The sequence below is a fragment of the Penaeus monodon genome, chromosome 3 (assembly GCF_015228065.2).
Source record: "Penaeus monodon isolate SGIC_2016 chromosome 3, NSTDA_Pmon_1, whole genome shotgun sequence".
Classification (NCBI taxonomy): domain Eukaryota; kingdom Metazoa; phylum Arthropoda; class Malacostraca; order Decapoda; family Penaeidae; genus Penaeus; species Penaeus monodon.
This window is the reverse complement of record NC_051388.1, coordinates 43924776-43939775: the sequence shown is the minus strand read 5'-3', so window position 1 is coordinate 43939775 and position 15000 is coordinate 43924776. Positions and strand designations below refer to the sequence as shown.

Here is a 15000-nt window from a genome sequence, read left to right as displayed (position 1 = left end):
TACGCATGCATGTATACCTGCACTAATATGTATGGATGTATTCCTTACTTATATGCACTTGCGGCTGCATGTCTGTACGGCTAAATTATCTCCCCTCCCCCTCTTCTATCTCTTCCCACTGTCAGCCTCGTCCTCTCTCACTCCATCCTCCTCTCTTCCCCCTTGCTCTCCCCCCTTTGCCTCAGCACAAGCACTTTGGCCCTGAAACCTACCTGTTGGTGACACGCAGGCCCGGAAACAGCGGGGCCACGGCCTCCATGGTCTCCCACCTCAACTCGTCTATTCGTCTGTCCAACTCTCTGTACGTCATCGTTTCGTTCTGTCGGCGGGTTGGACGTAGTTGACATAAATGGATACATATATGTATATATGTATGTATATATATTATATATCATATATTGTATATCATTATATATATGTGTATATGTATAATATATCATATATATGTATATATATATTATATATTATATATATGTATCTATCTATCTATATATATTCACACACATTACACACACACACATATATATATGTGTGTGTGTGTAGACATATACGTACATATACGTGGTGTGTGTGTGTATGTGTGTGTATGTAGAGATACATGCGAAAGACAATAACGGCAACAATGTTGTTAAAGTGATATGTTGCTAATACGAATAGGGTATAATTTTTCCCTATCATCTTAATTTAAAAACCCTTTTGCAATGAAATACACACCTTACACTAAATCCTGAGCGGAAATATTTTGCAGCCCGACCCAAATAAATGCGGGAACAGGTTTTTTTGGAGTCCCCCATGAATAACCAAAAGGAGCCCTTTTCCTCCAGCCTCCTCCGGACGAGGGGGCGAAGGAGGGGGTTGGTCGTAGGCGCGATGCGAAACGGCACGAAGGGCACACGCCTCCGCCGGCGCGATTTGTTTCCCCCCTCGGACGGGGGCCTCGGCTGCCCCTGCTTCTTTCCGGGCCCGGGGGCTTCGTCCTCCCCTTTTGGGGGGCCGAAGGACAGAGATTGGGGCAAAAAGGGCCCCGGGGCACGAAGTCGGCCGGTAGGCCCGGGATGACCCCTTTTTGCACCAAGTCCGCATCCCCCGGGCAGCAGCACCCCCCCCACTTTCCCTCGCCGTAGGTACGGAGCCCGGATTTTCCCCCGGGTGTCTCGCCGTGAACATGGGGAAAAAAGTTTTGTAAACCCCATTAAAATAGCGAGCGACACACATCAACGTCTGAAATCTTCGTGCTTTTTTGAAAAAGGACGTGGGGGTCTGTAGTAAATCCTTTTCGGGGGATATAACTTTAAAAACCGCTGTTGGAAACACACAGATTCCAAACAAAAAAGGTGAGCGGGTTTTCCTCACGGGGGAAAAAGGGAAGACAAACTTTGGCTGAAAATCGGGAATGAACTTATTCTTCAACGGTTTTTCCATTTTTCCCAGGGGTCGCCGGTGGGGACATTTTTTCCACATCACTATTTTTAGATTGGCAGCTTCGTATTAAGGTCGGGGCCCTTTCCGACGCCCACAGATTCGGGGGGGACCTACCTTTGCTTGAAAGGTCCCCAAAGGCGCAGGGGGATTTGGATGAGATTTCCCCTTTCCCCTCCCTTTTGCCTAAAGGGATCCCGTAAAAGGCACAGGGGATGCAGTTTAACGTCATACCCAGGACATGAGAATCTGGAATGAACGTTAGTTTTTTTGGGTTATTCGCCTTTCCCTAATCCGGAGAGGAAAATGAATGAAAATTCAGTCTTGGAAACCCCTGATTTTCCCTTTCCCCTAAACTTATAATTTTTACGTTTTTTGATAGAATAATGATAATTTTAAAAAAGATATACAAATTTCAGAATTTTTGATATTTGCCAGGGGCACCTTTAGGCTTTCTAAATTTTATGATTTTGCGGGGGAAAGTATAGCGACCCACGTAAGGGGAAAAAGACGTTATATCATTTTTAGATAAAAAATGAATTTCCGGTCATTGTCGTTCAGTTTTTACTAAAAATTTTAATGATGGTTTGAATTTTTTTGTTAGTTAAATTCAATAAAAAATGTGTAAGGAAAAGTAAAATATTAGTAGCATGCCCCAACAGGAAGGGGAAGAATTTTTTTTTCCTGTAGATAAAAAGAAGGGAGAGAGGAAAGAGAGAGAGAGAGAAGTATACTTTTTATTAATAAAAATCAGGGCAAAACAAACAAAAGTGTGTATTTGTGCGTACTAGTTTTTCGCATGTTCATGTCCGCACTGACCTTGTGTGCGTTACTCCCACGACGCATTTATTTAAACCCCAATTCTTATATTTTATGGTTTAAAAGTTCGCTTTTCTCCATAAGATCAAAATTCCCCTTAAATATAGTTAATTTCAAGTGGAGCGTGGGCCCAAAATTTAAAGGAAATTTTGAGATTATGTTGTTTTGAGGTTCTAAAACGCAGTCCCCTTCAGTTTTTAAAACAAACAATAAAAGGGCACATAACCCTTTATCAGGACCTTGAGTATAAGACCATATGCCCTAAGTGGGGATTTATCCTTAATGCTGTACTTTTCTTAAAAACGGGCGCCCCTCCAAAAATACGGGGTCATTTTGAAAAAAAAGCGTAAATGGGGGGAGAGAGGGGTTAAAAGGGCATGACCGATTGCATAGGGTCTTTTTCCATCATTCGAATGGTTAAATTATGAGGAAGAACCCATAATATGAGAGAACCATAGGTGGGAGACTGACGTAAAAAATTGGGGAATTTAGGTGCAACAAAAAATTTTTAAACGATCCGGCGAAATTGCCAAATACGAAGCACCTTAGCACGGGGGGGCGATCACCCTGCTCATAGAGCATCCTCTCCGCATCCTTTGTGCGGCCGGGGCGGCGATTCATCCGTATTTTTTTTTACAGGGCGAATCAGTTAGGGGGATACAATTTGCAAAAAATGCATATTTAAAAAAAGAAAAAATTTATAAGTAATGATAACTTTTTTAAATTAGATGCAAGGTTTTTCCTCAGGAAATATTTTTCCAAACAGGCAATCTACTCTACGAAAAAGGTACCGCTGTGCCACTGGTATATATTTTTATAGATACTCTCTTTCCCTTTTATTCTCTCTCGTTCCCTCCCCCTTCTCCCCCCCCTCTCTCTCAAAAACAATGAACCTACAGTGTTAACTATATGTGTTTAGTCATACGCTCGCTCCCCCACCCCACACACACACACCACACCTCACACACACAAAACACACACACACACAAAACACCAATATAATTTTCAGTCAATACATATATTTTGTAGATCCTGAATTGTATTATAAAAATTATTCCCTTTTTTTATAAGTTCAATAAGACTGAAATTTAGAGTAGTTTCTTGTTTTTCTATAAAAAAAATATTTTTTTTTTTTCGCCCCAAAACGGTTTCTACTGAAAACCTAGAGCTCTGTTTTTAAAAATGTTACATGAAAAATGAAACTCAATTTAAAAACAAGAGTATGGGAACAAAAAGCTAAAAACAAAAAAAGTAAAATAGCCCCCTTGCCCCTGGCCCCAATCTCAAATTTCCAAAGCCTTTCTCTTTCCTAATAGTTTTTTGTACTGATTCATACAACACGAACACCTCTTTTTTTTAGTCCTATACTTTCCCTTTTTCCCCCTCATACACTATTTTTTCTCTCGTTTTCCAAATTCTATTATATTTTTTAAGTAACCAATTTTTAAATTTTTTTCCTCCGTCATCGTTTCACCGCCGCGTCGCATCTTTTTTTTTCTCAACATTTATTTTGACCCTTTTTGGGCTCATTTTTACGGATGACCTTATAATCCGTGAACCGTGAACATTTTTCTTTTCGATACATCTTCACGTGCAACAGATTCTCAACAACCAAGCGGAAATTTCATACTAGGGTCAGTAACATGGGAACGGAAAAGAAGACTGCCCCGGGCCGGCGTGGGATCGTCCCTGCAAACAAGGAGGACCTGTGTAAGCCCCGCACCAGTCAGGTCTCCGGTGAAACTCGTTGCACTCTTCGATCTCCGCCAAGTTGATCGGGAGGTTTTGGTCCCAACCACAGGCCCGGGTGGGCATTCCGGGGCAGATGGGCCCGGTACGAACGGGGTGGTTTTTAGTCGTTGGCCGTGCCTTGGTTTTTACCGGGAGGAGTTTCCATCGTCGCAGCCCTCTGTCTTCGGTTCGTTATGAAAACACGATCCTGATTGTGTGGATGCCGGTCTTTCTCAGATTCCCGTCGAATATATATATATAATATATATACTATATATTATATATGATTGTATCCACAACATCATACACACACACACTACATATTGAATATATAAATATAAGAAATAAATAGTATATATTTGTATATATATATAATGTATATATGCAGTGTGTGTGTTGTGCACATAGTTGTATATATGTACACGTCTATGAAAGTACGTATATATGCATACTATCTGTATACAAAGAACGCTAACTGTAAATTCATATCTCTCACTCGCCTATTTTTGTACACCCGACCACATACATGCATGTAGAGATATGTACATTCAGTAAGAATATATAACATATTTGAGTGATTTGCTTCTTCCCCGTCCCCCATCTTTAATCTCGCAGTCAGAGCACATATGGATATATGGTTGTACGTATAAGCACATATGGATTAGATTAATGCTTTTGTCTCACTACAATCAGCAGGTCGGGAAGATCCTCAGCGCCTTCGGACCAGCGCTGAAGCTGCCTCAGCTCCTTCGACTTCGAGAACTTGGAGGGCCGGTGTTCCTCGAACATGCTGAACTGAAATGTTGATTTGGAGAATGTCATGCGCGGACGGTACGGGACAGTGTGTTTACTTTTACTTGTATGGAGGTACAGGTGTGTGGTCTGCAGTATATGGATGGATGGATGTTATATGTACATGTATTATGGATATATGGTTGTAATTATGCATATGCTTTCACTTATGCATAGTATATACACGTCTGAATGCCTATACACATGCATGTATACCTGCACTAATATGTATGGATGTATTCCTTACTTATATGCACTTGCGGCTGCATGTCTGTACGGCTAAATTATCTCCCCTCCCCCTCTTCTATCTCTTCCCACTGTCAGCCTCGTCTTCTCTCACTCCATCCCCTTCTCTTCCCCCTTGCTCTCCCCCCTTTGCCTCAGCACAAGCACTTTGGCCCTGAAACCTACCTGTTGGTGACACGCAGGCCCGGAAACAGCGGGGCCACGGCCTCCATGGTCTCCCACCTCATCTCGCCTATTCGTCTGTCCAACTCTCTGTACGTCATCGTTTCGTTCTGTCGGCGGGTTGGACCGTAGTTGACATAAATGGATACATACATGTATATATGTATATATATTATATATTATATATTATATATTATAATATATGTGTATCTATCTATCTATATATCTATCTATCTATCTATCTATCTATATATTCACACACATCACACACACACATATATATGTGTGTGTGTGTGTGTGTGTGTAGACAAGTACATATACGTGGTGTGTGTGTGTATGTAGATATACATGCGAAAGACAATAACGGCAACAATGTTGTTAAAGTGATATGTTGCTAATACGAATAGGGTATAATTTTCACTCTATCAGTGCATTAATATTATAAACCATTTGACAATGAAATACACACCTTACACTCAATCCTGTAGCGGAATATCTTGTCAGTCCGATCCAATAAATGCAGGAACACGTGTCTAATTTTGGAGTCCCCCATGAAGTAGATCCAGAAGGAGCCCTTTTCCTCCAGCCTCCTCCTGACGCAGGTGGCGAAGGAGGCCGGCTGGTCGTAGGGCGCGATGACGCACGGCACGAAGGGCAACACGCCTCCGCCGGCGTCGATTCTGCTTCCCCCTCGGACGTGCGGCCTCGGCTGACCCTGCTTCGTTCCCGGCCGGGGCTTCGCCCTCTCCTTTGAGGTGCTCGAAGGACACGAGATTGGGCAGAAGGGCGCCGAGGACGCGATAGTCGGCCGTGTCAGGCCCCGAGGATGACGCCCTCTTGTGCACCAAGTGCCGCACTCCCCTGGCAGCAGCAGCGATCTCTTCCTCGCCGTAGGTTACGGTAGCCCTGGATTTTGCCCCGGGTGTCTCGCTCGTGGCAACATGGCGGAAAACGTTCTTGCTAGGAACGCCATTAATAGTGAATAGCGAGCGACACACATCAACGTCTGAAATCTTCGTGCTTGTTGCAAAGGACGTGGTAGGTCTGTAGTAATATCCTTTATCGGTGGATATAACTTTATAAAAACTCACTGTTGTGAAACACACAAGAATTACCAAAACTAAATGGTGATGCTGTAGTTCCATCACGAGGGAAAAGGGAAGACTAAACATTGGCTGACAATCTGGAATGAACTTATTCGTCAACTGGCTTTTCCTTGTTCATCATGGGTCGCCGGTGCAGATCATTTTTATCCACATATTGTTAGATTGGCAGCTTCGTATTAAGGTCGGATGCCCTTCCTGACGCCACTACAGATGTCGGCGGTGGACTTAGCCCTTGCCTGAATAGGCATACCCTACAAGGCAGCAGGGGGGGATTTGGAGTGAGAGTTCCCTTCTCCTACCTTTGCCTGAAGAAGCATACCGTACAAGGCAGCAGGGGGATGCAGTTTAACGTCATACCCAGGGCATGAGAATCTGGATTGAACAATAGCTATTTTTAGGCTATTCTGCCTTTTACCTGAATCTCGAGAGAGGAAAATGAATGAGAAATTCAGTCTTGGCAACGTCCCTGATGTTCCTTCCCTATAACTTATAATTTTTAACGTTTTTTTTGTGGGATAGAGTAATGATAATGTTAAAAAAGATATAGCTAATTTCCATGAAGTGTTGATATTTGCCATTCCGGGCACCATTAAGGCTGTTCTCAGATTTATATATTGCTGGAAGTATAGCGAGCCGTAAGAGGAGGAAGACGCTTATATTATTTTTAGATACAAAATGAATTTCCGAGTTCATTGTCTGTTCACCGTTATTACTAAAAACTTTAATGATAGGGTTGAATTTATTTGTTAGTTACATTACAAAAAAAAATGTGTAAGGAAAAGTCAGATATTAGTACACATGGCCATACAGGAAGGGGGGAAGAAAGTATTTTCCTGTAGATACAGAGAGAGAGAGAGAGGGAGGGAGAGAGAAAGAAAGAGATATAGAAGTATATATTATAAAAAAAATCAGTGGCAAACAAACGAAAAGGGTGTATTTGTGCGTACATACTTTTCTTCGCATACGTTCACTCGTCCGCATGCCCTTTGTGTAGCGTTACTCCCATCGACGCCCTTATATTAAGCCTCCAAGTTCTTATATTCCCTTATGAGATTAAAGTTCGCTTTCTCCTAAGATCAACATTACCTTAAATATAATTAATGCAAGTGGTAGCGGGGCCCCAAAGTTAAGGAATTCTGAGATTATGTTGTTATATTGAGATTCTAAAAACGCAGTTCCATCTTCAGTTTATTAAAAACAATCAATAAAAAAGACCACATCTTATCAGGCACCTTTGATGTATAAGACCCCCCCCAACCCCTTTGCCCGTTGTTGTGCGTGGGGGGGCTTAGGAGGCGGAGACTGGGACCCAATGATGGGGAACTCCCCAACCTTGGGACTCAGCCCTCGACTGCAACTAATTTTGCATGGGCTTTATTTTCCTTCCCCCCTTTCGTTTCTGCCCCTTTCCCCCTTTGCTATCCACCTCCTAAGGTGTGAGAGCCGTGCTGAAAGGATGAAAGGCTGACTTTGGCCAGTCCTGAACGGCCTGAGGGAGCCATGGGCCCACGGTATTCCCTGATTTAGTTATCTAGCCCTTACCCTCAAGGGACCTGAGGGGTGGACTGTTTTTATCCCCAACATAATCCAGGCTTCCCAGGGCCGGGTAATAAAAATTTATCCCCACTATTAGGGCAATGAGGCTTGCCCCTTTTTTCAAATACCCCCAACGATGTAAACCCACCCGATTCCCTGACCCCAGGCTCTCCCTTGACCACGGCTCCGAACACTGCAATAACTACCCCCTCATCAATACCTACTAGTATAGTAGCCAACAATCAACCCTTAAGGAACTTTTCCACTCTCCCAGCAACTCAACTTAAACACCTCTACCCCACAACCTCCAAATCAACCACCCATCCTCCCTTATTAATACCTTACAGCCTTATTGCCCACCTCCCATAAACATCCCTCCCTCAAACAAATCAATCTTCGTCACGCCCCCGCCCTTCAACCACCCTATCTCTACAACAATTTTGAAACCCTCTTCAGCGCAGCCAAATGGGACCATTTTTCGTGATCCCTCCCACAGCTCCCTACTCTGACCAAACAATGTCTCCAAAAACAAGTAGGTAAAGTCTCTTTCCGTAGCCGACCCGACCGCTCCCGTCTTTCACAGAAACATCCGAAAACCAAGCTATAGCTTTAAACAAAAACTAACAAACCATATGGTAACCCACCCTTGCAAAACCCCCATCCAACCCTCAATACTTGCCCCGGGAAACAGTTTCAATTCCCCCAGCAAATTGCCCAATCTATGACAAAGATTGGTCAGATTGTGGAGAAGATCTACTTGCCTGTCTCACAGACTATGATGCAACATCAGGGGCAATGCTACTCCATTCCCCCCAGAGGTCATCGAAAGAAACCTACTAACATACCCAAAAATTACCTTCCGTGACATGACCTTCCCTTTAACGTCTACATAGGAGGAGAATCCCTCCCTGTTCGTCCATCCCAAACCCCCCCCCACGTCAGTGCCAAAACTGTTGGCGTCTAGGACACCCAGCCAAACATTGCCGTTTCCCAGCCAGATGCCCACTATGTGCCCAACCTGGCCATACCCGTTTCTAACTGCCCTGCACAATCACCCCACATGTGCCAACTGTGGTGGCCCGCCATAATGTATTTTTAGGGGCTGTCCCACCTACAAATTTGAGTTGAGGTAGCAACTCTCAGATTCAAACTGGGACTCACACTACGTGAAGCCAGACAAGAAGCACGTCGACGGGGGTTCTCTCTTACTCCTTACTCCAGTAATACTGCTCACTCTACCAATTTCCTAAACCCCCCCCCCTACATCTAACCCCCCTCTTCTACCTCCTACATTCCCCAGTCAAACTCTTTTGCCATTCTAAATCCAGACACTCCAATCTCTACTACAGATACTTCAATCACCACTACAACCCAAACACCTTCCCCTCTCCCTCCTCGCACAACCGTAACAGACAGAACAAACGTTCCACCCCCTCTTCCCCTACCACATCCCCTCCCTTTTTCCCTTTGCTCCTATGCTTGAGACACCAGTCCTCTCTTCCCCCCTCACAAGAAACCCTTTTATCCCCAAAAACTCCCCAACCAACTCCTCAAAGAACCATTGAAAATATTCAAGATTACCTAATGAAAACTGACACTCAACCTCCAAATACAACTCCTGCTCCTTCCACACACCAAGTAAACTGTGATATCCATCCTCCTCCTAACGATATCCCCCCTACACCCAATCCTCCTACCCCTCCCAACACAGCCCATCCCCCCCGACCCCAACCCCGCCCACTTTAAACCCTCCCACCATCCCTCTATCCCTTCCACTCCCTCCTGGATACAAAAGTGGAATCCCTTATGTCACAAGTATCCCCTTCCTCAGACCCCCATCTCCTAATACCCCTCCTAGTAAAAACACCAACTCCCACACCTCTCCATCTCAGACCTCTAAATCCTTTTCCACCCTCTAGCTTTTCCCCCCTCAAAATCTCCAACACTATACAATCTATATCAGTAAAGTATAACTATCCTTCATGGAATATTCGCGGTTTCCGCTCCCACAGACCTGACCTTCGTCATTCCTTCCTCTTATAATCCATCTATTGTATCCCTTCAAGAGACCTTTCTTACACATCCCCCCAATACCAACCCCCAATTATCATTTTGCCCTTTCCCCACATTCCCTTATGTCTCATCCATACTTATCAATCAGAAAACACCTTATGTCACCCCTCCCTTTAAAACCCAAATGTCCTTGCACAGTTATCCGTATCTTCCTTCATCGTTGGATCACAGTGATTTCAGTCTACTTCTCCCCTTCCCCCCCTATTGATTTTGTTGCTTTTGAAAATCAAATTTTCCCCAAACTTTCAACCACCTTTCCTCATAGTTGGTGACTTTAACTCCCCGCCACACTCTATGGGGTGATTCTATCACAAACTCCCGAGGCCGATCTCTAGAGCGCTTTCTCTCCACAGCTGACCTTACTTTTCTAAAGTCAGATGCCCCACAAACTTGATACATGACGCAATCTTTTCATGCATTGACCCTCTCTATGCCCCCCTTTCTTCATTTAGTTTCACTGGTCAGTTTTAGACCACTTTCCCTATAGTGACCACTTTCCAGTTCTCCTTTCTCCTACTTCATACGTACCAACTCCCTAACTCCCCACGCGGGTGCTTTGTAGGGGGACTGGCATATTTCACTTCACTCTCTGCTATTAATACCCCCCCATCCTCCCTCACCTCCATTTCAGAAATGATCCCAGTATTTCACAAATACAGTCTTAAGAGCGCACATACAGCTATCCCTCGAACCTCAAGACCATATACCCCCAAATGTGTTCCATGGTGGAATTCTGATTGCACTAAAGCCTTCGCTTAAAACGTGCAGCTGGAACAGTTACCGCTACAAGAGAGGTACTCCAAATCAACTATCAGCCCTTATCTCCTTTAAAAGAGCATCTGCCTATCCCCGTCGTACAATCCGGAATAGTAAAACAAATAGCTGGCAAAATTATGTTTCACAATTACTTTCCTCTACATCTATCTCAAATGTTTGGCGCCGAATTCATAAACTATCGGCAAAACATCCCCCCATCCTCCCCCTGTCCTCCATATTCGAAATACCCTCTTTCTGACCCTCTCCAAGCGCTAATGAACTGGGTGATTATTTCAGCCAGGTCAGTAGTGGTTCTCACCTTTCTCCACACTTCTCTCTATTAAGACCACCAGAGAACGTACCCCCTTTTTACCCCCAGGTCCTATAATGCCCCATTTTCTTCCTCTGAACTCATTATGCCCTACAATCGTGCCGTAACACTCATGAAGGCCCTGACGGTATTCATACCAAATGCTCCGGCAACTCCCATCTCCCTCCTATCCTTCCTATTAAAAATTTACAACCACATATGGACATCAAGAAATTTCCCTTCTAATTGGCGAGAAGCTCTTATCCTTCCCTTCCTGAAACCCAATAAATCGGGTACCTTTTCTCAAGACTATCGCCTATTGCTGCTTGTGCAAACTATTAGAGCGAATGGTGAACTTCCGCTTAATGTGGTATCTTGAATCTCAAAATCTTCTCTTCCTTCCCAATTCGGTTTTCGCCGTGCCCGAAGCACAGCTGACCCCCTTTCTCATTTTGAGACATATATTACATCTGCATTTGCACGCCATGAATCCGTACTAGCTATTTTTTTTATCTAGAAAAAGATAGATACGACATGGCGGTACCATATTCCCAACAACTGTCCTCTCTAGGCATAGTGGAAACATGGGTGTCTTCATTAAAGTCCATCCTCTCCCCAAAGCACTTTCCAGTTTAAAATCGCCTCTGCCACATCATCTTCTTTCCCCCAAAACGAAGGTGTCCCACAAGGGAGTGTGCTCAGTACCACTTTATTCCTTTTTGCTGTTAATGATATTGTCTCAGTTTTTTCCACCAGGAGCCGGTCATCACTATATGTTGATGATTTAACCATCTATGCCTCTGACACATCCATACCAAATCTCTACCAATTCTTCAATCTGCAATCTCATCAGTATCTTCCTGGGCCACAAACCATGCTTCGCTTTTTTACCTCTAAATCTTTCTCCATCCTTTTCTCTCGTCACGTGTAGGTCCCCTCCCCACTCTTTTTATATGGCACTCCACTCCAATGCCGTTTCCCCTGGCAAATTCCTAGGTGTCATTTTTGACTCCAAAACTGTCCTGGCGAGACCATATTTACACATTAAAGAAAAAGCTCTCCGCCGTCTTCAAATCTTAAAAAAAAAACTCTATCCCATATATCATGGGGCTCAGATCCAAAACTCTCCTTCATCTTCATGTTACTTTGATCCTCTCCATCTTGATTATGGATGCATATTACTCCTCTGCCTCAAAATTCTCTCCTTGCCATTTGATACAATCCATCACTGTGGTCTTCGCTTAGACTAGGCGCCTTTTGCTCCTCCCCAGTGAGAGCCTGTACACTGAATCAGGCATACCATCTCTATTTTCGAGTCGTGCCCTTTTCTCTCTCCGATGCTATGTTCGATTCCACCAATTTTCCCCACTAAACTAACTATCCCCCAACCCCCACTTCTTACCTTAGCTTCATCTCCACGATTACCTATTTCCCTTTTTCCACTCGCATGGATACCCCTTCCTCTCCCATTCCCCTTTCCCCCATCTCCAAAACCCCTCCCGTTCTCTGTCCATTCCGTCCCCCCATGGCTTATACCTCACCCCCCTATTTGCTCTTTTGTTTTCCCCGACCCACCAAAATCAAATATCCCTCCTACTGTCCTTCTCACACAAATTTTCCCTTGACCATGTCTCCACTCATTTCCCCTAGTATTCACGTATATATGATGGCTCCAAAACCACCTCCGGTGCTGGTTTTGCGTAAACTTCCCAACTCGTACTTTTAAATTACTCCTTTCCTCCTGAATCCCGTGTCCTTACTACAGAACTGTATGCACTCCTTTTGCTCTAAAACACATTTTACCCCACTCTCCTCTTTCCCCTTTTACAATTTTTACTGACTCCCGTAACTCATTAACTCTCATAAAGTCAATACACACCACCAAAACCCCCCTTTTTTGTAAGATCCAGAACTGGTTGTTCTACCTATCCACACGCCATAAAAACAATCAAATTTTGCTGGGTGCCTAGCCATGTTGGAATCCCCGGCAATGAACGGGCAGATACACTAGCACGCCACGCCTCTAATTCCCCATATACCAACCACGCTTCTCACGTATCCCAGCCACGATTATTTCCCACACTTTAAGACCTTTTGTATAATCGATGGCAATCTTTTGGGCAAGCCTCCGCACTAATAAATTACATTCTGTTAAAACTATCAATCTCCCCATGGTCAGCTCCATTTCATCGGAACAGACGTTGGGAGACCGCTCTCGCCCGACTACGCATTGGCCACACCCGTCTAACACACTCCTATCTGATGTCACAATCTGATCCACCCTTATGTTCCTTATGTAATGTTCCCCTTTTAATCCCACACATCCTATTGTCGTGCCCACGTTTTGAAACAACCCGTACCTCTGCTTTCCCCCACCTATCCTCCCCCTTTACCGACCTCCCAACCTATCAGACATCCTTTCAGACCCCCCACTTTCTGCTTCAACAACCTATTCTCTTCCTCAAACGCATACATATCCTTCATCTAATCTAACTCCTTACCACACCCACCCCAACCCCTTTTACTCACCAATTCCTTTGCCCGCTTAGACAACTAATCACTAACTCAACCACCCTTCCCTAACATTAACTATAGTGCTACAGACCTTAGATGTCTAGCACATTTCTCTTCTTTTAACCATTAACCATTGATGTATAAGACCTATATGCCCTAAGTGGTGATTTATCCTTAATGCCTGTACTTATTTGTAAAAACAGGGCGCGACCTCCAACAATTGACGGGCTCATTTAGAAAAGCAGCGTAAATGAGTAAGAGAGGGAGAGAGGGATTAAAGGTCATTGACCTGGAATGAATGGTTTAAATTTTGAGGAAGAACCACATAAGTATGAGAGAACCCATAGGTGTGGGAGACTGACGTAAATAATTAGGGGAGTTTAGGTGTAACATGAAACATTTTTATTATTTTACTGATCCGGCGTGAGTTCGTCCAAGTACGAAGCATCCTTAGCACGGGGGGCCCCCTTGAAATCCTTCCCTCTCCCCGGGATTTTTTTTTACAGGTGTCGAATCAGTATAGGGTGATACAGTATGAAATGATGCATAGTTATAAAAATGAAAAATTGACAAGTAAATGATGAACCATTTTTGTAAATGATAGATGCTAATGGATTTCTCCTCAAGCAGTAAATTATTTTCCAAACAGGCAATCTACTCTACGAAAGAGGTACCGCTGTAAACATAAATGTGCCAATGTTATATATAATTTTATAAATCTCTCTCTATCAAGAACCAGACCCGTTACAAGATGGCGTGACAGAATAACGAGTCTGGGGACCCAAAACTGGAAAAAAAAAAACGTAAGACACAAAGTCAGAAAAGATTGAGAGAGGCCTACGTCCTACAATGGATTGGCTCAGGCTGATGATGATGATGAGGATGGTGATATGTGTGTGTATGGTGCGCACACACACACACACACATGTACACATTCATGTTCTACCCTACGGTACTCCCCGCACTTCCAAGTTCATCACAGCAATGCCAGTATGTGAAAACCCATCGTCTGAACCCTCGGATCCAAAATGCCTCCTGTTCGAACCTGGCATGCGTTTTAGCATACATCTAGGATATAATGATGACAATGATAGTGGTAGTGATAATGGTGATGATGATGGCGATAGTGATGATGAAGGTGACAAATTTATGGTGTTGATGATAGTGATGCTTATGATGAAAATGATAATGATTATATTTTGGTGATGATGATGCTCATGATAACGAGTGATGACAATAACACTATGGTTATGATGATAATACTGATGATGGGAAGAGCAATGAGACACATTATACATGCGCCATACTTATATGTATTTTTGTGCATACACTCGCTCACACAAACACACACACACACACACAAAATTTTATATGTAATATTATAATTATATATATATATATTATAAAATATATATATATATATATATATATATATATATATATATATATATATATATATATTTACAGTCAAGTACATATATTTTTAGACCTGAATATGTATTATAAAAAGATTATTCCTTTCCTTATAAGTTCAAT

General features: G+C 43.4%; 1 protein-coding gene across 1 annotated transcript in view; it reads right to left on the bottom strand.

Annotated features, from left to right (window-relative positions):
• LOC119586517 overlaps positions 1–6314 on the bottom strand; it is a 38911-nt gene extending 32597 nt beyond the window's left edge. Inside the window, exons 1-3 of the mRNA XM_037935264.1 lie at positions 5940–6314; positions 5639–5884; positions 213–319 (exon numbers count right to left, since the gene is read on the bottom strand). Of these exons, the coding sequence (XP_037791192.1) occupies positions 213–319; positions 5639–5884; positions 5940–6314 (728 nt within the window). The remainder of the gene's footprint in view (positions 1–212; positions 320–5638; positions 5885–5939) is intronic.
• Positions 6315–15000: the final 8686 nt, after the last annotated feature.